We start from the raw sequence: 23,900 nt of genomic DNA on the forward strand, positions 1-23,900 counted from the left end.
AAACCCACATCCTTTCGTATTTCCCTCTCCTTTGCTCTTTCCTGATGAAGCAACCGTTTGTTGCGAAAGCTTGAATTTCGTGTGTATGTTTGTGTGTCTATCGACCTGCCAGCACTTTCGTTCGGTAAGTCACATCATCTTTGTCTCATTCAGAAACAAGCCTTTTGGCTGAATGTGTACTTGGTTAGCAGTCTTTTTGTTGTGCCTGTCTGCAACTCAGCATCTCCACTATATGGTAAATAATCTGTTCCTTTCACAACATTGTCATTGTTCCATATTATCTTTTCCATAGTTCAAAGTTAATTACAGAGTGGTCTTCTGGGTTTCGTAATGTATTAAGTTACTAGTGTAACCAGATGTTTATTATTGGAACATTTTGCAACTGGCTGAAATGTGCTGAAGTCAATCGTGTGTGAGTAAGAAGACAAAGAAATACCATCAAACATCTGTCTAATTTAACTTTGATCAAGGCTATCAAATATTTTAGGAAAGGCATTATAAAAGTGCCTTTTTAGTCATCTAACAATCATTTATAGATTGTAAAAACCACAATATGGATTTCTAAAGTGTTCCAGTATTGAGAAGGCTATTTACAGTTACAGCAGGAATGTACTTAATGCCATAGACAATAAATTACAGGCTACTGATGCATTCTGTGATCTGCTCAGTTCATGAAATCAGTAGTAGAAATAAGAATAATGTATTAAAGAAACTGCTAGCAATCATAAAAACTTTAGCCCCTGATGAAGTTCAGTTTAAGAGGAACAAACCCAAAGGATTTATTCATGGCCAACTCTCCCAACACCATTGGCAAATTTCTTAGTAGAACCAGTTAATGTATAAAAGTGTGTTGGTTCACCTTTGAAATGGAATATGTCAGGGATTCCACATTGCAAGGATTTGAGATGTGTTTGGTAGATTTCTGGAGGTATGTGACACCAGATGTCTATGCAGAGGTCACACAGTTCCTGTATTACGGACCGGCAGTTTGTGTGTGTCATGATGGTACCTGATATGTCCCATTATTGATTCACTGGGTTCAAATGAATCAAATTTTGTGGACAACACTGTCACACTTCTCAAACCACTGTATCATGATTCCTGTCTTGTGACACAAATAGTTATCCTGATGGAAGAAGTCATCATCTTTGGGGAAGTAACCAAGCATGTATGGCTGCATATGATTCACAATAACATTTGTGTAGTCCACAGCTGTCATGTGGCCTTTGATTACTACAACACATCCCATGGAAACCTGGGTGGAATTTCCTCATACCAGAATACAGCCCCCTCCAGCCTGGCACAGTACATGTTCTGAGCAGCCGTTCACCTGGGTCATGTTGTATCCAGACACAACCATGGACTTGGTGTAAGAAGAAATGTGATTCATCGGACCTGGAGACAGATTTCCATTGAGCCTGTGACCATTGCAGTCATAATTAACAATGTTGTTGGATCAGCATGGGAAAACATTTTCAACAATCTGCACTGAATGGTGTGCTCTGAAACACATGTACCTGCACCAGCACTGCACTCTGATCTACCACAGATCACTGCCTGTTCTGCTTTACAGAACTAGCCCCCATGTTCCGTGGTGGGACATAGATCTCTAACAACCTGCCACTTACATGTGGTTTTGCCATTCGTTCATTCTTCAGTCACTTTGGATCCTCTTATTGATTATTGAACATAGTTCATCCATTATCTGCAGAAAATTTGTGGGTTCATTTTTGCTGTGAGAACTTTGTGTGGATCAGTATTTTTTTTTTTTTTTTTTGCCCCAACTCAAACATTTGAATTAACTTCTACTATCTTACTCACTTTTCAATCTGCTCACGTCACCAGCCATCACACAGTTGTGCTGACTGTTCATATGTTAGAATACTTCACCATCCTGGATGACTGACAACACCTGAATCACTGCTTGCCAAGCTCTGCCAAAAATTCATGACACCAAATGAAAGAGAATAGAATTCAAAGAAAATACAACACAAACATTTATTCAAGTAAATATAAAATACTACTTGTTACTTTTAAAGAGCAGGAAGTCCAGGATGGAACAAAAAATGATAGATTACTACTCACCACACTGAGCACCTACTGACTGCTAGAATGTTTAGCATTCAAAGTCCTTCTTCCAAAAGCTTAAACATTTCAGCAGTCTTTTTCACTGTACCTGTCTTTGACACAGTGTCTCCTGCACATGGTGAGTAGCAATCTATCCTTTCCATGTTTTTGTTGGTTTTAAGATTTTTGTGTACTTGCTAAATTAACATAAAATTATGAAAATTAATCTTGTAAAATAAAATAGTTATTTTGTAATGTTCCTATCCTATATTTATTTACAAATTTACTAATGGTAATTTTTTTCTTTTTGATTTGACAGTATTCACATATAATAGCAATATAATGAAAAGGATAGTTTGGCAGCTGGAGCCAGACTCTGGCTCTGTGTGTATGTATGTGTGTGTGTGTGTGTGGGAGGGGGGGGGGGAGATGGTTGTGTCTGTCTATTTTTGACAAGGGCTTTGGTGGCTGAAAGTTAGACAGTCTTTTTGTTGTGACTTTCTGCAATTCAGCATCTCCACTGTAATGTAAGTAGCAACTATCCTTTTCATCATATTGTTACATTCCATCCTGGATTTTCCATGTTTGATTTCACACATAATATATTATTTATGCACTCCCTATTTCAAAATCTGTAATAATTTATCTGAATTTTGTGACAAACTGAATGCTACAACATAAAATGAAAACAACCGATACCTGTTGAAGCAAACTTCCGTACGTTAATCATATCACAGGCCATAGCCTAAGAATCATACATGCGCTTTAGTGTGTTGTGCATTTACATATTTTTTGACAGACTGTTGTCACCTTTTGAACACTAATTTGTTTAAGACTTTTTATTGTTTCACATCCATGTGGACCATCTCACTTGTGATCTGTAAGAGTAACATTATCATAACCCCCTTCTTTTGTAAATATGTATCGTGCATGGCTATGTGCCTCAGTGATAAAGTAGGAGACTACAAATCTAAACATTGAGCCCCTATCAGTCCTGGGATTTTTATCTGCCACTTTCATCTCTGACAATTTTTGTTAATCAACAATGTCAAATTGCAATGGTTCAGAGCTCACACTACTGTAAGCTGCAGGTCCCCATATAATTGCATGGGTTAGATCAAGAGTTGGGGAACACACTGACATACAACTTTCAGTTGAAGAATGCCTAGTAAACCACTGTAGTGTTCAAACCAATCTCAATGTTGATGACAAATTTACCTTTCTTTGTTATTTCATGACATATTCCATATTATTGGTGATCTCTTCACTGTGGATCCATGGAACTAAAGGCATATCTGACCTAAACCAAATATTAGAAAGGTCTCCAATCACCTTGCTTCTTAGTGATTCTTCATTTTCTATTACACTTTTCCACACATTCCTTTTCTTTTATTCTACTCTTACAGTATGCTGTTCAAAAGACAAAATCTATGTTTTCATGTAATATACCATCTAGACTCACTAATAACAACTGTGAAAGCATCTCTTGGGTATTCCTTTTAGTGTCAGCCTCACCTTTTCTGAGCTACTTCAGTTTCCTATGTTACTAACAATTCTATTTTTAATAATATGAACAAAGTTTACAACTAACATTAATTATATTTGAATTGTTCCTTAATGTCACTGATATGCATTTCATGTTTTGAAAATATTTTGTTACTAACATAGAGTCCTTTTTTTATTATTTTTTAAATTTTTTTTAAAATGAGAACAGGCAATATTTGAGAAAGATCCCGTTCTGCGAATGAAAGAGCAACAGTTTCGGATTAATACAGTTACTCGTCAGCGCATGTATGTGCTGAAAGAGTTCGCAAAAGATCATTTCAGGTATGGTGAACAATTTTTTTTGCAATAGACTACATAACCAAGCATATGGAATAATGAAAAACAAATTGTCTTCCAGAAGTTTAATACATAAAGAAAAATTCCGTGTACATTTACTGATATGTCAGTGCATTTTATTTCCTTCATTTATGTAAGTTTATTTAAATGTATATTGTCTCATGATAAATATGTAGTATATATAATGTGAGAAAAAAGAACTATTTGTAGCTCCATCACTATCACAGATATAATCTAACAAAATAGAGAAAAAGCTGTATATGTGAACATAGATATTAGTCTACACAATGCCTGACGAAATGGTCAGGCATCAACATAACTTCGTACACATACATGTCATCAGAGGGAATGTAATTGATTGAAGTTGCAATTCTCTGTGACAGGTAGAATGGCCATCAGAGTGGATTAGTGTTTTTTTTTTTTGTGTCTAATGTCTGTACCAGGCCTGGTAGGATATGGAATGGCATGGAGATGCCACTATTCATGAGAGACAGTATTATCAGCACCTGACAGAGATTGAAAAGGGCCTTACTGTGGATCTTCATATGCCCAGCTAGTTGAGTTGTGCAATATAAGGACTTGTGGAGCATTTGGATGTAACAGTGACCGGATATTGGACTGCATGGAAATGAGAGGGCAGGCACACTCATTCTACACTACCCCATATGGCCGTTTTTATGAGTATGGCACTGTCCTAGAAGAGTTCCCATTCTTCCAATGTTTTGGAGAGGTGCGGCAGTATTATTCCTGGTATTCTGGTGTCAGGAGCTGTGGGGTAGTACTTACAGTCACAGTGAATAGTGATTGAGATAAGTCTGCTGGCACAACAGTATGTGACAGACATCCTGTGTTCTCATGTGTTACTCCTCATGTGACAGTATCATGTTGCCTTTTTCCAACAAGGCAATACTCATCCGTACATGAAACATACATCTATGAACTGTCTGTATTATGATGGCCAATAAGACCCATAGATCTGTTGCTGATAGAACATGCATGGGATGATGCCAGATGACAACTCCATCCCAGTGCCAGTATCTAGAAAATCAAGGGCCATTTATGACAATTGTGGGCCAGCTTGGCTCAATAGAGAATATAATGGCTTTATAACACACACCCCCAACTGAATCAGTGCATGCATCCAGGCTAGATTGTGTGTGACGTCATACTGTTAAGTAGGCTCTTACTGCCAAGTTCTTTGTAAATTTCGTATTATAATCACTGCGAAAACATCACATACCCTCTCAATCTGTAAAGTTTCCTTATGTTTCCTCCTCCCCTTCTGGATGCTTCACTATTTTTGTCAGGTAGTTTATATTGCAAAATTCCTGAGATATTTGTGAACACTGAGTTGTTGAAGTAGCAATTAGATGAAATATAACAAATAACTTATAAATTTACTGCCTGAAATCAACAAATAAATGTATGCATGGACACAGAAAAATTCCCCCATATGGAGGGAAATTTTAGGAGGAGGAGGATTAGAAGGAAATCAATAATGTGAAATGATTAAATTTTCACTGGTTGGTTAACAACAGTTTTGCACAATTCATTGCCAGTTGGCTGATTTTAGTAAAAAGTGCCCCTACTTGTATTTAGTAACAGCTGACCATGCCTCATGTCAAGTATTTCTATGGGTTTTTAGTGTGTTTAGTGCTACTAATCCATTTTAGGCTGTTTGAATCACTCCACACATTTCCAGGTACATTTTGCAGAGCACATTCAGTTTTATATGAAATATCTTCCACCAAGGATACAATGTACACCTTTCAATGCTGCCTTCAGTATGACAGTTGAATGAGGTCAGTTTTTGTGTTGCTGCATTACTGCAACTTTGGCCAAATGAGATCAAGCATGGTAGGTCAACTACAGTATTGATCATACTTTTGACCAGATATTGTAGTTCTTTTACCATGCTTAACTGGACATCCTTTGTAATGTGGAATTGACCAGTAGATGTCACAAGAGGCAGACCTGCCAGTATAGAAGTAGATGGGGAGTATTGTGTTGTCACTAGATAAGTAGTAAGTACAAAATACAAAAGCTCAGTGACTTTATTCCTTCAAAATGGCACAGCGAAGTTCCTCCCCCATCCATCCCTAATCTGAGCTTGTGCTCTGTCTCAAATGACCTCATTGTTGATGGAACGTTAAACACTAATCTCCTCCTCCTCCTCCTCCTCCATGACTTCAAATATGGGCAAGTCATTGGTTGTCACCTGTGTAACAACTGCATCAGGGTCATTTCACAGCCCTTCTAAAGCTATCTTATTTGACTTTTGGTGATGTGATTGTGAATTTGCAAATGCAAAGGAACTACCACAGCTGTACCAAAAAAAGGCAGACTTCATGTATGATGGATCAGGATGATTGACCATTGAGGCGGGTAACTGTAAAAAGTACCCTGAAATCAGCGCAAGGACGCTGCCGGAAGTCCAGGTAGCACAGTGACTGTATGTAGGGAGTTTAAAAGAATCTGGTACAATGGTTGAGCAGCTCATCATCAGCCACACAGTCCTGTGTAGTCAGTCCTAACTGATACTTATGTGGCGTAAAGAGCAATGACACTGGGCAGTGGATGACTGGAAACAAATGATTTGGAGTAATGAATTATGCTTTATACTGTGGCAATTATTCAATCTGTATATTGAGCAAGCAGTAAAGGAAACAAAAGAAAAATATGGAGTAGGAATTAAAATTCATGGAGAAGAAATAAAACCTTTGAGGTTTGCCAATGACATTCTAATTCTGTCAGAGACAGCAAAGGACCTGGAAGAGCAGTTGAACGGAATGGACAGTGTCTTGAAAAGATGATATAAGATGAACATCAACAAAAGCAAAACAAGAATAACGGAATGTAGTCAAATTAAATCAGGTGATGCTGAGGGAGTTAGATTAGGAAATGAGACACATAAAGTAGTAGATGAGTTTTTCTATTTCGGGAGCAAAATAACTGATGATGATCGAAGTAGAGAGGATATAAAATGTAGACTGGCTATGGTAAGGAAACCATTTCTGGAGAATAGAAATTTGTTAACATCGAGTATAGATTTGTCAGGAAGTCTTTTCTGGAAGTATTTGTGTGAAATGTAGCCGCGTATGGAAGTGAAACATGGACGATAAATAGTTTTGACAAGAAGAGAATAGGAGCTTTCAAAATGTGGTGCTACAGAAGAATGCTGAAGATTACATAGGTAGATCACATAACTAATGAGAAAGTGCTGAATAGAATTGGGGAAAAGAGGAATTTGTGGCACAACTTGACTAGAAGAAGGGATCAGTTGGTAGGACATGTTCTGAGGCATCAAGGGATCACCAATTTAGTATTGAAGGGCAGCATGGAGAGTAAAAATCATAGACACACACACACACACACACACACACACACACACACACACACATACAGAATCCCAACCTGAATGCAATACACACACACACACACACACAGAATCCTAACGTAAATGCAGTTATTTCAGCTTTTGAGGAGAAATGTGATTCTTGGCCCATGATACCAAGCTTTCTGGAGATGATGTTTTCAGCAACAAACTGTAACAACTGTTGGCTAGGATGCTTCCAAACAATGATTTACTCTTACCTCATACTAGATATAAATCTAATTCATTGTTGATTGCCATGTATCATTGTGTTTATCTAGCCATAAATACTTGAAATGACACTGGTTGATGATACTGGATGATAGTTAAGGGGAGATATTATGAAGTGTAAACCCATATTCAGAAATTCCAGGAAATTGATCAGCTGATTGAATATTTGGATTCTGCTTTTACCTGGATTTCTGCAAATGAAGGAAAACATTTTTCAGAAACTTCAGTCAGTTCTCTCCAACATATCTCTCCAGATACTTCTCATGTATGGTGTGCATCAGCTTTCATCTACTGATTTCAGCACTGTTTAATTGACTTGAGTGCAATATGTCAAAAAGACCAAACAGCTTCATGTAAGCCCATAAAAACATGGAGCTGCTTGTTTCACTTCCAAATCTGGTTGTAGAGTCAATGTAGGCCCGTACTGTGGCATGGTCTTTCAAAACCACCTATATTCGGAGAATAACACACATTTTGCTGGTGTAAGCTGGGTGGTCAACACAGTGACAAATTTTAAACTTCCCTACATTGTGCAACCTGAATGCCAAGTTTCAATCATTGCTAACGGGGCAGAATCAACTGCACAATTTAAAGGAGCTGTTGTCAAGGAGTGGGGGGGAATCCAGATGATAAATGTAGAGAAGCAGTCAAAACACATTGATCTGAGTGGCACAATGTTCATCAAAGTGCTCCAGTTGACTGTTGGCTACTGTTTGGTAGTGGCAGTTCACCTTGTGTATGGTGCTCTGAAAGGAGAAGTGTACCTCCTTCATTATTCCCTCCCTCCCACAGTGATATTCAGCAGCCCATCAAATCCTTGTAATAGCCTTGTCCATCACCATGTTGCTTCTGCTGTCAACCCTTGGCATCATATCTCTGTGGAAGAAAGACTGGCCGCTTTCTATTTAAGTCATAAAATTGGTATTTACTGTTCCAAGACAGACAGAGGAATGTCATGTACCAACTTTGATGCGGCTACTGAATATTATGATGTATGGTATGACCACCAACTAATTATTTAGTCATTAGTTATCTTTGGCTCCACTTCATGACTGATTCAGTGGAAAATTATGTGTGAAGGGGCACACACAACTCTTTATAGTTTGATAAAGTTATTTGATTGGATAGATAAAAAAATCTACTCACCAAGCAGTGACAGAAGACACACAGAAAAGACTGTTGTGATTGGCAAGCTTTCAGAGCCAGTGGCTCCTGCTTCAGGCAGAAGAGTTGAAGGGAAAGGAAGAAAGGTGGAGGAAAAGGATTTGAGAGGTCTAGGAAACGGGGTAGATTTTGGGAAAGTCACCCAGAACTGTGGGTCAGGGGAGGCTTACCATATGGGATGAGAAGGAAAAAGGAAATTTTATCTATATAGTTTGAGTTATACAGATACTCCAACACAATTAATGAATAGTATAATCAGTGGAAAAATACACCAATTGGAGCACAAAAAAGGGGAATATACTCCTGTTTAAAAGACTCTGACTGAAAATTGGGGCATCAGCTGCCTCGTTTTACCATCCTCAGCACCATTAAAAAATTTTCCAAAAATTTTGGTTTGCAAACATATTCACATTACATGAAACTCACCTCTCAATCCTATGAGCACCCCTAACTGTAGCTCGCTCACATCCACTGGTCTGTCGACACCTACTAGTCCATCGCTGTAAGCCACCTGTACTCATTCACTCCCACTCCCACTTGCACATTCTCGCTCACTCATTCAACTCACACAGTCTCCTCTGTTCTGTCCTGCTACTACTGTCTCCTCTCACTAACACTGTCTCTTACTGCTGCTATCTCATTCATTCCTTCCCACTGCTCCTGCCACTCCTCACTGTCACTATGTCTCTCTTCCTTATTGTCATTTTCATAGGCTCTGTCTCTGTCACTGGCTCTCACCCATTTCCTCTTTCTCCTTCTCTTTACTCCTCTGCCACTGGTACTGTCTCCTTCAAACTTTTCCTAGCACTGTTCTGTCATTGTCAACTGGGTTCCACTGCTAATTTGTCCCTCTTTCTCTCACACCATCATTGTCTCCTTTGCTCTTTCTATATCACTAGCACTGTATACTGTCTTCCAGTATTTATTACTTTGTCGTTTTTCTATATCACAGCCACTGTCTACTGTCTTCCAGTATTTATTACTTTGCCATCTCTTTCCCAGTGGTGCTGTCTCCTCTGTCAGCATATAAGAAGTGGTAATACATTTTCATACCAAAATTTTTGGGAAAATTTTTAAGGGTGCTGAGGTAGGTAGAATGAGGCAGCTGGTACCCCACTTTTCTTTCAGTGTCTTTTAAACAGAAGAATATTCACTTTTTCTGTGCTCCAGTAGGAGCATTTTTCCACAGTTCTCTTCTTTTCCCTGCTGCAGCTGCAGATGTCAGGTGTATGAAAAGAACTTTATGGGTCAGGAAAATGTTGGTAATTTACTTATATGGAATTGAAATAACACAAAACTAATTTTACACATCAGACCAGATTTTAAGTACACAAAAATTTTGCATGGGCTTCAGTTCTGCTACATGGGGTTCTCATAACCCTACTGATGATAATGGAGACACTTTCTCTGTGCTGTGTCTATTTATAAACTAGGGTATGTTTTCACCTCACACTGGATTTTATGTGTACAACTAGGGTAGCTCTGGGCCTATGTATCTTGGGAACAGATAAAGGTATCATGAAAATGTTCAGAGTTGCTTGTGATTGGGATCTTAGGAACATATATGATAAAAATAAACATAGCTGTCTTGGAATCCGCAGCTTGGTTTTTGTACCCAAAAATCATTTTTTTGGGATGTTTTTTGATAACAGATCAAAATTTTTGAAAATGGGAAGATGGCACTTCTACGTAGATGCCTGGAGAATATGTTATAATTTGAGCACTTTGCTGCTGTTATTTATTTAGATATCCAGTGCTGAAAAACACTTTTTTGGGTTTTCTCAGAAACCACCCATAAACTAAATCATAGGCCTCTTAAGGGGCACCGCAGACCACATTTCATGCAAAATGAACCAACTGATTTCCTCTATTTGCCTAAGCTGGAGGAAGTGTATCGTATTCAAACTTTGACCCTTTAAGCCTACTGTAGGATAGCTACAGTAAGATGATCCTTCTGTTGGGTATACAAATGGTTCCTAGCCCAATGGCTATTCAGTACACTCAAATCTACTTTTCTGTCACCAATAGAACCTGAGGTATGAGGCCTGGAAAACTCACATTTTTATGCATAGCATTTTGAAATACACTCCTGGAAATGGAAAAAAGAACACATTGACACCGGTGTGTCAGACCCACCATACTTGCTCCGGACACTGCGAGAGGGCTGTACAAGCAATGATCACACGCACGGCACAGCGGACACACCAGGACCCGCGGTGTTGGCCGTCGAATGGCGCTAGCTGCGCAGCATTTGTGCACCGCCGCCGTCAGTGTCAGCCAGTTTGCCGTGGCATACGGAGCTCCATCGCAGTCTTTAACACTGGTAGCATGCCGCGACAGCGTGGACGTGAACCGTATGTGCAGTTGACGGACTTTGAGCGAGGGCGTATAGTGGGCATGTGGGAGGCCGGGTGGACGTACCGCCGAATTGCTCAACACGTGGGGCGTGAGGTCTCCACAGTACATCGATGTTGTCGCCAGTGGTCGGCGGAAGGTGCACGTGCCCGTCGACCTGGCACCGGACCGCAGCGACGCACAGATGCACGCCAAGACCGTAGGATCCTACAGTGCCGTAGGGGACCGCACCGCCACTTCCCAGCAAATTAGGGACACTGTTGCTCCTGGGGTATCGGCGAGGACCATTCGCAACCGTCTCCATGAAGCTGGGCTACGGTCCCGCACACCGTTAGGCCGTCTTCCGCTCACGCCCCAACATCGTGCAGCCCGCCTCCAGTGGTGTCGCGACAGGCGTGAATGGAGGGACGAATGGAGACATGTCGTCTTCAGCGATGAGAGTCGCTTCTGCCTTGGTGCCAATGATGGTCGTATGCGTGTTTGGCGCCGTGCAGGTGAGCGCCACAATCAGGACTGCATACGACTGAGGCACACAGGGCCAACACCCGGCATCATGGTGTGGGGAGCGATCTCCTACACTGGCCGTACACCACTGGTGATCGTCGAGGGGACACTGAATATTGCACGGTACATCCAAACCATCATCGAACCCATTGTTCTACCATTCCTAGACCGGCAAGGGAACTTGCTGTTCCAACAGGACAATGCACGTCCGCATGTATCCCGTGCCACCCGACGTGCTCTAGAAGGTGTAAGTCAACTACCCTGGCCAGCAAGATCTCCGGATCTGTCCCCCATTGAGCATGTTTGGGACTGGATGAAGCGTCGTCTCACGCGGTCTGCACGTCCAGCACGAACGCTAGTCCAACTGAGGCGCCAGGTGGAAATGGCATGGCAAGCTGTTCCACAGGACTACATCCAGCATCTCTACGATCGTCTCCATGGGAGAATAGCAGCCTGCATTGCTGCGAAAGGTGGATATACACTGTACTAGTGCCGACATTGTGCATGCTCTGTTGCCTGTGTCTATGTGCCTGTGGTTCTGTCAGTGTGATCATGTGATGTATCTGACCCCAGGAATGTGTCAATAAAGTTTCCCCTTCCTGGGACAATGAATTCACGGTGTTCTTATTTCAATTTCCAGGAGTGTATATTATTAGGCCAATCTGTCACATTTGTATCAATTTTCAACCAAACTTTCTTTTATTTTGCTGGATGAAGAGAGCACTGATTCCATTTGATAGACTTGTGTCATTTTCTGTGCCTGTTTATAGTTACTGCAGATGGCCTTATCCTTCCCTCTTATGGCAGTACATTTGTCAGATCATCTCCACCATTATTTTCTCAATTCTACTTCTGTTTCAATTTCATCTTCTAACTGTTTCTTTAAATTATGTATTTAGTGCTGAATTCTATTTCTTAGATATTTTAGTTCTAGAACACATACTTTTATCTATATTCAAGAACCTTGTTTATCCAGATTAGGTGAAACTGGACATGATCCAGATTAGCAAAAATCCACATAATCTGGAAAGAGTCTACTAAATTCAATAATTCTAATGTGTGCTACAAATATGCAAACCTTTTGCCCCTAAACTCTATAGCTACTGTAGTGTATTCACGTTTATTTACTGAAATAGAGTGTAAGTTTCTTCTGTTTCAAACTTCGGTAGTGTTTGAAGTAGCAGAACTGTGTAGATGTGTAATGTGTAATCAACAGGACCAAATAAATAAATAAATAAATAAAATCTTCTGTGTACATGTTTGATGTTCTTCGCCTTGGTCCATTGATTGTAGAAGGGAACAAAAAAATAAATCCAGATAACTGGAAAGTTGGATTAATGTGGGCCAAATAAACAATGTTCCTTTGTAAATATATGTTTGGTGGCAAATGATGATGACCTTGTAAGCTGGAAACCTGTTAGCTAAATAATTACATTTTTATTTATTTAATTGACTTCTGTAAGTGAAGCAATTATTGAATATGTATTAAAAAGTAGTTCAATAGACCCCGGTGGCTGAATAATTATGGTATTATAATTATTAGTATATGATTGCTTTTTTAAGTAGCTTCCTTTCTTATCTGTGGGTTTGTTATTTGGCTTCTGAAAGAAAATTGCCTTATCAACACCATCACAACTGACTTAGTTACAACAAGTATAATAATGTAATACAGAGTATCTTTCCACAGGGAAAGTCAAAGTGTGGCACCACCAAAAGGTCAAACACTTAAGGAAGCTCGCAGAGTTGGTATTGAGGAATTGTGGCGCCACACCAGAGAGCCTATCAAGCTAGCATTGCTGAAGAAGGTGGCTGACAACAGTGACCTGTCCAATACTGCATGCATAGCTTTCACAAATATTCTCAAATACATGGGTGATCAACCAAGCAAAAGACCCCACAATGGTAGTGAATTCACAGACAAAATATTTAGCTGTGCATTGAAATATGTAAGTATATTACATCAAATGATAGTTAAATTTCATTTTTTATGTAACTTTAAATACTCCACATTCTGGTCATCTAGCTAGTCACTCTGTGTATTATCACTGGGTTTCCAGATGTAAAATTCCATCAATGTGGTATACTGCACAATAAAACTCTTTAAAAAATCAGTTTTAAGAATGATACACACTGATTCTGGAAGATAAATTGCCCCTGAATCCAAATCTTATTTCATAATTTCTGAACCAGCCTCAATTTTTATGTAATAATGGTTTTTACAAATGCTTGTAGCAGCCTATGTATCTGGCAAAATAACATGCTCCCACAAAAACACTTTCAAATGCAAATAGCAAAAAATCTGTGGGTACACAAAAGAATGTATTAAATGAGTAATATAAGAGTTAAAAAAAGTGAAGAAGAATCGTATCTAGAAACATTTATTTCATGGTTTTCTTTGATAATTGCTTCAGGAACATCACTTCATAAGGGCCAGCAGTAGTGAGACAACCTTGATGTACTTCATTTGCCTTTGTAACACTTTCCCATTTGAGAAATGACCTGGTGGAACTGTTCTCCATGTTCGTCACTAACACTACTAAGATTTTTCAAGAAAACTGCAGATGATTATTCAATAAATGTAGTTTAAGTGATATGCTGCATACCGTATGTTAGTATTATCCCAGTAGCTCGTGTACAATCTTGTGATAGCTCTCTGTTTTACAGTTGCCTAAAATGTTTGCACAGATGCTTGTGAAAGATAGCCACACCACTCTTTCAACATCACTCAGCAAATCAAGCAAATATTCATGAGGTATTAATTCTATAATTTTCTGTCTTGCAAAAATGTCCTCCTTTCCTTTCACTTCAGTAATTGATGGAAACATCTCTCTCAAGTACATGAATTCATGTGAAGTTTTGTCCATGGCTTTCATAAGGTTTTTAACTAGGCCCAACTTATTGTTCTGTGTAGGTAGATACACAATTATGGGGTCAACAAGAGGAGTGCCATGCCACCTTATTTGTAGGAATATTCAGAAAAAAACAGCTTTGTGGTCATGATAACCACTCATTTTTGTATTGAAAAGAAGAAGATTCCAGCCTTTTTGGTATCAGCAATTCTTCACTGTGACATACAACCTTTATAGCAGACGATAAATTAAAATATTGTACAGTTTTCCTTGTTTTCATTGTGATTCTGTGTGTTTTTTCTGACAAAAATAGAAGTTCTTTGTGTTGTTCATTGGTTCCCTCCAAATCATGGGAAAACCAAAAGTCACATGTGATCTTATCCTTTTACCTTATTTCCCAACCTTACATCCAAGATAAAGTTTGCAGCATTTCTTTACAAGATGATTAAGTTTATGTTTTTACAATTTCAGAGGTAACTCTTCACAGATATAAATAAAAAATTGCACTATTTACATAGGTACAGCATTTCTTTTTCCAAACTGATACAAAACACAAACCACACATCTTCATTAACTTAGAACAACAAGTGGCTACTTCCAATAGTTGTCAGAACTCTCAGTGCTGACATGCGAGTGACAGAAAACACAATGTGATTTCAAGTATGACTCAACCATTCACCTGCATTATGTTTATGTGTGGCTCACAGATATGATTTTACTGTATAGCTACTTGACGAGCCTTTGAGATTCCTCTTTTTTACACATGCTCCCATTCATCCACCAACAAAGCACACCCACCAATCACTGTGATGATGCTGTCTGTATATGAGTCATTGTTTGGCCTGACCAACTACTTAAATAGTCATTGTCACTGTGGATGGGTATCATTGTTCATGCATGAGTGTGTACTTGAAAGAGAAAGAATGATAGAATGACAGCCAATGAAGTCTCTTTATTGTGATGTGTGTCAATGAGCTAACATGTCCTTACATTTTTAAGCTGTCATGTTAAATTTGACAAATATCAATTTTGACAGGTTTAAAATTTTGAAATTATATCTTATATTCCTTAAATATTACGGAAAGGATCATGAAGCACTTTCCAAGGACAAGAAGGATAGCTGTGAAAAAATAAAATCATAGTGTAATACTTTTAAAAACATGTTTGAATTGATAGTGTAACTTCCAAAAATATGTGTTGTAATTAGAAGTACACAGAAGCCCCTAAAGTACAGTGTGTCCCAAAATGCACTTTGCAAGTTCAATGTCGTATAACTCATCTTGTAATTAACTTAGATAAAAGAGTAAAGTTTTCTGATGCACTACCTCAAAAAGATTTTTTCTGTTTCTGTAGTCAAGTTTTACATGCATTTCCCTTGTGGCACATACAGTATCTAATCAATATTTTTACTTGGTCCAAACCTGCCCTAACATATCAGTGTCAACTGTATTACTATCAACAGATAGTCCTTACCTACAAATTAGCCTTGCCATCATTCTGCAGGTGTCTTCTTCAGAGCACAAACCTTTCAGCAGAAGAAACAATAGCCATTCGAAATCTCAAAATAAGTCCTGACCTAATCATCCTATCTGCAGAGAAAGGTTCAACCCCTGTTGTTATGGATTACAGTGACTACCTGGCAGAAGGCCTCTGCCAATTACATGACTCCTCTGCCTGTAACCTGTGCTAGAGTGATCTCATCCCAGAAGTTCAATACAACCTCCAATCTCTGATTAAAGCCATAATTAAGGCTCATTGATGTTATCTTCACGATCTGGATTCTGAGTCAAGACACCCTATCTTCATTCCTTTCCAACATCAACAACTTCTTCTCTCCTACCTGCTTCACCTGGACCTCCTCAATCCTGTCTGCCATGTTCCTAGACACTCACCTCCTCCTCTCCAATAGCTCCATCTGAACATCTGCCCACATTGAATCCACCAACATTACCAGTATTTCCACTGCTATCACCCCTTTCACACCAAAAAATCTCTGCCATACTGCCTGAACACCTAGGGATGACGTATCTTCAGTGACAAGAATTCCCTTGCCCAGTATGCTGGGAGTCTCACAGACAGGCAATAGCCCCCAGATCTAGTCTGCTAAAAGATCTCCTGCGCCATTTCCCCCTCACGCTCCCAATCCACCCACCACCCCCAAGAATTAGCCATGAAGGAGTGCCCCCTTCATCACCCCAGACTGGAACAACTGAATCACATCCTTCGCCAGGGCTTTAATTACCTATCATCACGTCCTGAAATGAGGGACATGCTACCAGAGATCCTTCCCACCCCTCCTAAAGTAGTGTTCTGTCACCCACATAACCTCCACAACATCCCAGTTCATCCCTACGTCACTTCCAATCCAACCCCTTTGCCACAAGCATCATTTCCCTGCAGAAGATCCAGGTGCAAGACCTGCCAAATCCACCCACCCAGCACTTCCTATCCCAGTCCTGTCATAGGTTTATTCAACCTCACCAGGGGCTGGGCCACCTGTGAATGCAGCCATGTCACTTATCAGCTCTTTTGCAAACATTACACAGCTTTTTATATTGGCCAGGAACAAAATAGACTACCCTGTGGCACAATGTTCAACTGAGCATAACATGGTTGATTTTAATGGCTGCTTCACTACTCAAGCCATATGGATCCTGCCCTCCACCAGCAGGTTTTCTGAACTTCACAGATGGGAGTTATCCTTAAAACAGATTCTCTGCTCTCGTAATTATCCCAGTCTCAAACTACGGTAACATACTGTCCTCACACCCTCCACGCCACAGTTTCCACCCACTCTGTCCTATCACCTCCTTCCCATTCTCATCTCCAACCCTCTTTGTTTGCCACCCACTGCCAAAGCACCAGTCAATCTTTCTCGACTCCTCTCCTTTTTTGCTCCATTTTCCCCACCTCTCTGCCCCATGGCCTCCTGACCCTGTACCTGTTGGCATTCTACTCCCCGCACACATTCTCAGACTGCTCTCCTCTCTCCCCCCACCCATACACACTACTATCCCTTTCCTGATCCCTCCAGATTGGTGCTTCTATCTCACTTGATAGTTGCATTCTGGCCCGAGCTCCCAGAGTTGGCATTCATGGGTGTGTGAGATGTGCTTTTCTTTTTAATTTGTCCCTTGCGTTGCATTCTGAGTAAGTACTGGGTTGGAGCATAAATTCATAGCATTTTTCCATAAGTTTAATATACATAACAGATACACATAATGGAGACTAGTGATCAATAATATATTCTTCTTTACTGTTTACAACACTCTACAATCACTCGGGTAACTTTTCAATTCCACAACAGTAGAAATGATGTGGTTCTAAGGTGAAGAACTCATTGAGTTATGTTTGGAACACATTTTCATCCAGAAGGGAAGATCCGAAGATCCTTGAAGGTTCTTTGATGGAGAGTGGGGAAGGTGAAAATCTAAGAGCACTAGGTTAGATGAATAATGTGGGTCTGGAATGACTTCCAAACCCAACTCCTGTATAGTGTTTGTTGTCAGTCTAGCAGACTGCGGGGAGGGGGGGGGGGTGACATTATCGTGAAGAAGTATCACTTCATGCAGTCTTCCTGGTCATTGTTCTTTGATTGTGTCAGCAAGATGTCCCAGTTTGTTGACAATAAATGTCAGCAGAGGTCTTTGTATGGGGAGTTGCTGCTTTGTTTGGACTTATCAATGTCTTTCTTTTCCTTTGTTAGGATGTAGACATCATTTATTGTCACCAGTAATGATACAGGATAGGAATGGCCATTGTTTCTCACGAGCCAATTGATGACAAGCAAGGAGAGATGCATATAAGGCCACCCACAGATTTTTTGATTTTGGCTTAGAGCTTGCAGTACCCATATGCTCCACCCAATTTTTGAATCTTCCCCATTGCGTGTAAATGTCACATGATGGTGGACTGATCACAGTTCATCCTATTTGCCAGTCCTTGCATATGCTGACTTGGATCATTGTGGATTAATGTGTTTACAAGATTTCCTCAAACCCCTAAGGTCTTTCTAAATGTAGAGTTTTATGTCCATCACAGGACACACACACTCGACTGAATTGATGAATTGTTTATTCACAAATTTCTGTTGATTTGAACAAACAACCTAAATGTACTTGTAGAGTCTTCCAGATTAAACAGCAAATAAACACTTCTTCTGTAATTCTTAGAGGGCATAAAAGTCTGTTCTTGCCACTGCCAAGAATGAAGTCACTTGTTACCCCATATAGCGGTAACAATAAAAGTTAAGTTCTGAAATGCTACTTGTCCATTCATCACGAATGCTCTGTTCTTTTATGAGTACAAGTGATTTCAAGTTAAATTTCCTCATTACAATCCCCAAAATGATGTACTAGTCAATACCCGCCTAGCTGGTAGTTTCTAGTTCTTGCTAGTGCGATGTCTTGGCCAGAAGAGCGGAGGTGAATGGTGGACTGGACAATGACGGCTGTGGTGGCGGTGACTCTGGTGATGATTATCAGTTTTTGGCAGTGATATCACTGCTGTCTGCTGCTTCAGTGGGAGCTTAAATCCTCGCTTCACCGAGGATTACTTCATTTTGATTGGCTGTAGAGCTGGGCTGCAGTAGCAGAACATAGTGCCAATCTGAGCATACCGATTCTAAATGCATGTAATGATTGTGGTGTCAGTGCAACCTCTGGAATTGCCCTTTGCTGGCCTCCCTGCTGGCTTCCTCACCTTACTGTGCAGAGCCATGGGTGTTTGAATATTGTGGCCAGACATTCAGCCACTAGTGTTCCATGGTAGGTGCGCCACAGGACAGAGAATTCCTAATGTCAAAACAATCCTCAAATCGAGAAAACCATTTCCTTGTTTTTCTGTCCAATGGAATTATTCTCATACATGGTGCAAATGTTTCTGGCTGCCTCTGCTACTGTCATCCTTCTACTGAAGTCAAAACAGAAGAATATGTCAGAAGTATTCCAATTTCTTCCCTTGGCACTCCATTTTCTAGTGTCCACAGCTCCACTCACTATCTCCAAATGACAAAATGGCAATGTGTGGACTGAAATAGCAACAGTGAACTATAAATTAAAAAAAATGGCAATTGAAGAATAAACCCATAGCAACTGGAATGTCAACATCCAAAACAAAAACACTATGAACTTATGCACCAACCTAATAGTTCTCACTTGGAATACATTGAAGCCTTCTGTAGCTTTGTTATCACCTGAACTTCCAAAGGTGAAAACAATGTCTCTCTGCTTGTTCATGATTATGTTCCATTTTATACAAGTAACCAAAATAGTTACAAAAGCATTAACAAAAATGAGGATGGGAAATCATCACCTGTAGCTGATTGATGCTGCATAATCCACTTGTGGAAAGTTATTACTAATTTTCAATGTTCCACTCTTTCTTTGGTTTAATTAGACACTCTTACAAACACCAAATGCATCCACCTGTATGTGTATGTGTGTGTGTGTGTGTGTGTGTGTGTGTGAGAGAGAGAGAGAGAGAGAGAGAGGTGTAGCAAGCAACACCTCTGTGCTGCTGTTGTGTCTCAATGTGATGGACCAATAAGCTATGTGTGGCTTGTTGCCTCTGATTTCATTCAGGAACATCTGTTGTAGCAATACTCTCTAGAGACTATTGCAAGATGTGGCATCAATAAGGGCTATCTATGAGCAGGAAAAAAATTATCATATAGAATGTTCTGATAATTTCAGAATGTGATTGCCTTATTTTACATCGTGTATAATTGACATCCACATATCTTTGAGAGTGAAAAATGAATATATTTACCAATAATAAAGTGTTGTTTTACATTGAAGTGCCAAAGAAACTGGTATAGGCATGCATATTCACGTACAGAGATATTTAAACAGGCAGAATACAGTGCTGCAGTTGGCAACACCCATATAAGACAACAAGTGTCTGGTGCAGTTGTTAGATTGGTTACTGCTGCTATAATGGCAGGTTATCAATATTTAAGTGAGTTTGAATGTGGTATTATAGTTGCGACATGAGCAATGGGACACAGCACCTCCGAGGTAGTGATGAAGTGGGGATTTTCCCATACAACCATTTCACAAGTGTACTGTGAATATCAGGAATTTGGTATAACATGAAATCTCTGACATCGCTGTGGCCGGAAAAAGATCCTGCAAGAATGGGACCAATGATGGCTGAAGAGTCATTCAACGTGATAGAAGTGCAACCCTCCCACAAATTGCTGCTGATTTCAATGCTAGGCCATCAGCAAGTGTCAGTGTGTGAACCATTCAACAAAACATCATCAATATGGGCTTTCAGAGCAGAAGGCCCACCTGCGTACCCTTGACGACTGCACAATATGAAGCTTTACGCCTTGCCTGGGCCCATCATCACCGACATTGGACTGTTCATGACTGGAAACATGTTGCCTGGTCAGACAAGTCCCATTTCAAATTGCATTGAGCAGGTGGACATGTATGGGTATGGAGACAACCTCATGAATCCATTGACCATGCATGTCAGCAGGGGACTATTCAAGCTGGTGGAGGCTCTGTAATGGTGTGGGGCATGTGCAGTTGGAGTGATATGGGACCCCTGGTATGTCTAGATACAACTCTGACAGGTGACATGTATGTAAGCATCCTGTCTGATCACCTCCATACATTCATGTCCATTGTGCATTCCAATGGACTTGGGCAATTCTAGCAGGACAATGTGACACCCCATATGTCCAGAATTGCTACAGAGTGGCTCCAGGAATATTCTTTTGAGTTTAAACACTTCTGCTGGCCACCAAACTCCCCAGACATGAATATTATTGAGCATGCCTTGCAACTACTTCAGACATTAGTCAAGTGCACGCCACATCATGCTGTACAGTTCTTCACATTCGTGGGGGGCCCTTCACTATATTAGGTGGATGTACTGCTTTTTTTGGCTCTTCAGTGTACTTTTAGATTGAATACATTAGCTAAGTTTCTGTGTCTCTAATTATTCTCAAGGATGCTTTCTTCTGATTTGGTAGCAATACAGATTTTCTGCTAACATATTATATCATTTTCTTTTGTAATTTTCAGTTTTGTAGACTTTCTTTAGCATTCTCCCATCCAACCTCTCATAGAGCCAGTTAACTAGATTCTAGTGCTGCAAATTTCCCAGGAGAACTTCTTCAATGTTTGGAAGGTAGGAGATGAGGTACTAGCAGAAGTAAAAGTGGGCAAAGACCTCAGGTTTGAATTCCAGTTTGGCACACAGTTTTAATCAGCCAGGAAGTTTCAACGATTTTTATTGTAAATATAATTACAGTCTTGCAGCATATAGATAACTACTGTTGCTTAACAAGTGCCAGTGTATTAAGCAAGCTACAGTAGATATAAAGCAACTAATAAGTCCCTGGGAAGCAGCACCTCTTCCAAAATAGCTGATATTGCACTATACATTTCATCATACCTATTCTTGCCTGTGTATCCACAAACAGAAAATATCAGTCAAATGCTCGTTAATGCATGAGCCTGCCTAAAAAATGGCTCCCTATGATGCCTCTGTACACACAAACACACACACACACACACACACACATACGACTGCAGTCTCAGGCAACTGAAAGTGAAACTGAAACTGGTTTCAGTTACCTGAGACTGCAGTCATGTGTGTGAGTTGCATTTGCATGAGGGAGAGAGAAAGAGAGAGAGAGAGAGAGAGAGAGAGAGAGAGAGTCTAGTGTTGAGAAGGTCTTAATGACTGAAAGCTTTAGTTGTGAGAGTCTTTTTTGTTGTGGCTTTCTGTGACTCAACATCTCAGCTATATGATGAGTAGCAACTTTCCTTCTCGTAACTGTTACATTCCATCCTGGATTTTCCATTGTTTGATCATTACATTATAATTATTCTTTGGGTTTATAGCAATTTATGTTTTGAAATATTTGAATTTGCATGTTGTATAAGTAAGAGGCTAAAAATATTTTTTAATAAAGGTTTACATAGTTGTAGTGGAAGGGGAATTGAAGTCAAATGCAGATGTATATTCTTTGTGCTCAAAAGTTGGACTGCTGGGAACTGCAGAGGTTCCTGGTATAGCTTTGATTTTAGTATAGGCTGTATGTTTAGACAGCTTGTATGTGTCATGTTCCCTGTCGTTTAACTTTTGCACACTAAGAATATAAATGTGGACTTGACTTGGACGCCCATTCACAGCAACTATGTTGTGCCTTTATTAAAGAGCTAATTTTTGCTTCTTACTTATACAACATGAAAATTAGAATATATCAAAAAATAAATCTCTTTAAACCCAAAGAACAATTATAATGTAATAAATTACACAATGTTGAGATGACAGTACTATCATGACCTCATTAGACAAGCAAGATTTAAAATCTCCCTGATTTGTTCTTATATCTTTTGGATATTACTTCACAACTGTAAGTATTATAGTTTGTCTGTACATAAACATAATCTATTCTTTGTTTCCTTTTGGCTCCAGTCACATGCATCTATACATCTATAATATGTATGGCTTAACAAAATAGCTGGCAGTGGCCTTAATAAAGTTCTATAGACCAACTGGAGCAGCTTTTTCATTGATTAAACAAACAGTTACATAGCACATGGAGAAAGTAATACATGCAGAATTCCTATGTACATTACTGTTTGTTACATTATATTCTGGATTTTGTTTCACAAACATTATTATCTGCAGTATGTACACAGTGCAGATGGTTAGCCTTTTATATTTTCTGGATATTTCTCTACAGGACTCTCTCCTGTTTACCTTGGCTACCATTCTTACTACCTTTTTTGGAGTCTGGTGCCCCATCCAATTTCTCAGCACTATACTGAAGATCTGGATGTATCACTCTGAAGTATATTTGTCTCAAGCTATTATGGTCCAGGAAGGCTGAGACCCTTTTCTGTAGATACACATTTGTACTGATTTCCTTGCAAATATAGTCTGTATGGTCTTTACATGACAAGTGCTCACCAACAATTATACCCAAAAATTTGTGTTTGTTTTTTAGCTAAGGGCCAGTAGAGGTGTAAATAGAGTTGTCTTCTGATTACAGCTAAGCATAAATTGCATCGCCAGCTTATGAGGCCCGCTTTTGTTCTACGTGGTTGTGTGCTGTTATAAATATGGTCATGTGCATGAGTACTGTGCTACCTACTTGCAAGCACATGTCATGCTGAGGTGAAATAGTGCCCACAATAGCAGTACTGTGTCCATGGATGCACACACAGTGCCTGGCACATAAGAGGTGGCACCTGCTGAAGATTCTGGGGGACAACCTGCCATCCTGTTTGGTTGCTGTCTGGAATATTTACAGACATGTGCAGTGAGAACAGATTGGTGTCTGCCCTGGAGGCCCTATTGCTGGTGAAGGCAGATGATGACCAAAGCTGAGCCACACAGGGACATGGGTGTACAATTCATTGATGAGTAGCTGAGACATAGCACAAACCATTGATGTATGGGTTTCTGCCTGTCATTTTGAATTTTGTTCTTCACCAAAAGTAATTATACTTTGTTCTGTTGTGCTCAAGTATGTCACTGCACTTGAT

At 39.8% G+C, this 23,900-nt stretch overlaps 1 protein-coding gene across 1 annotated transcript in view; it reads left to right on the forward strand.

The window, feature by feature from the left end:
* LOC126262482 (myosin-VIIa-like) overlaps positions 1-23,900 on the forward strand; it is a 390,655-nt gene that overhangs the window by 280,743 nt on the left and 86,012 nt on the right. The window contains exons 30-31 of the mRNA XM_049959145.1: positions 3,782-3,894; positions 13,224-13,482. Coding sequence (XP_049815102.1) covers positions 3,782-3,894; positions 13,224-13,482 — 372 coding nt within the window. The remainder of the gene's footprint in view (positions 1-3,781; positions 3,895-13,223; positions 13,483-23,900) is intronic.

The sequence above is a fragment of the Schistocerca nitens genome, chromosome 6 (genome assembly GCF_023898315.1).
Source record: "Schistocerca nitens isolate TAMUIC-IGC-003100 chromosome 6, iqSchNite1.1, whole genome shotgun sequence".
In the NCBI taxonomy this organism is placed as follows: domain Eukaryota; kingdom Metazoa; phylum Arthropoda; class Insecta; order Orthoptera; family Acrididae; genus Schistocerca; species Schistocerca nitens.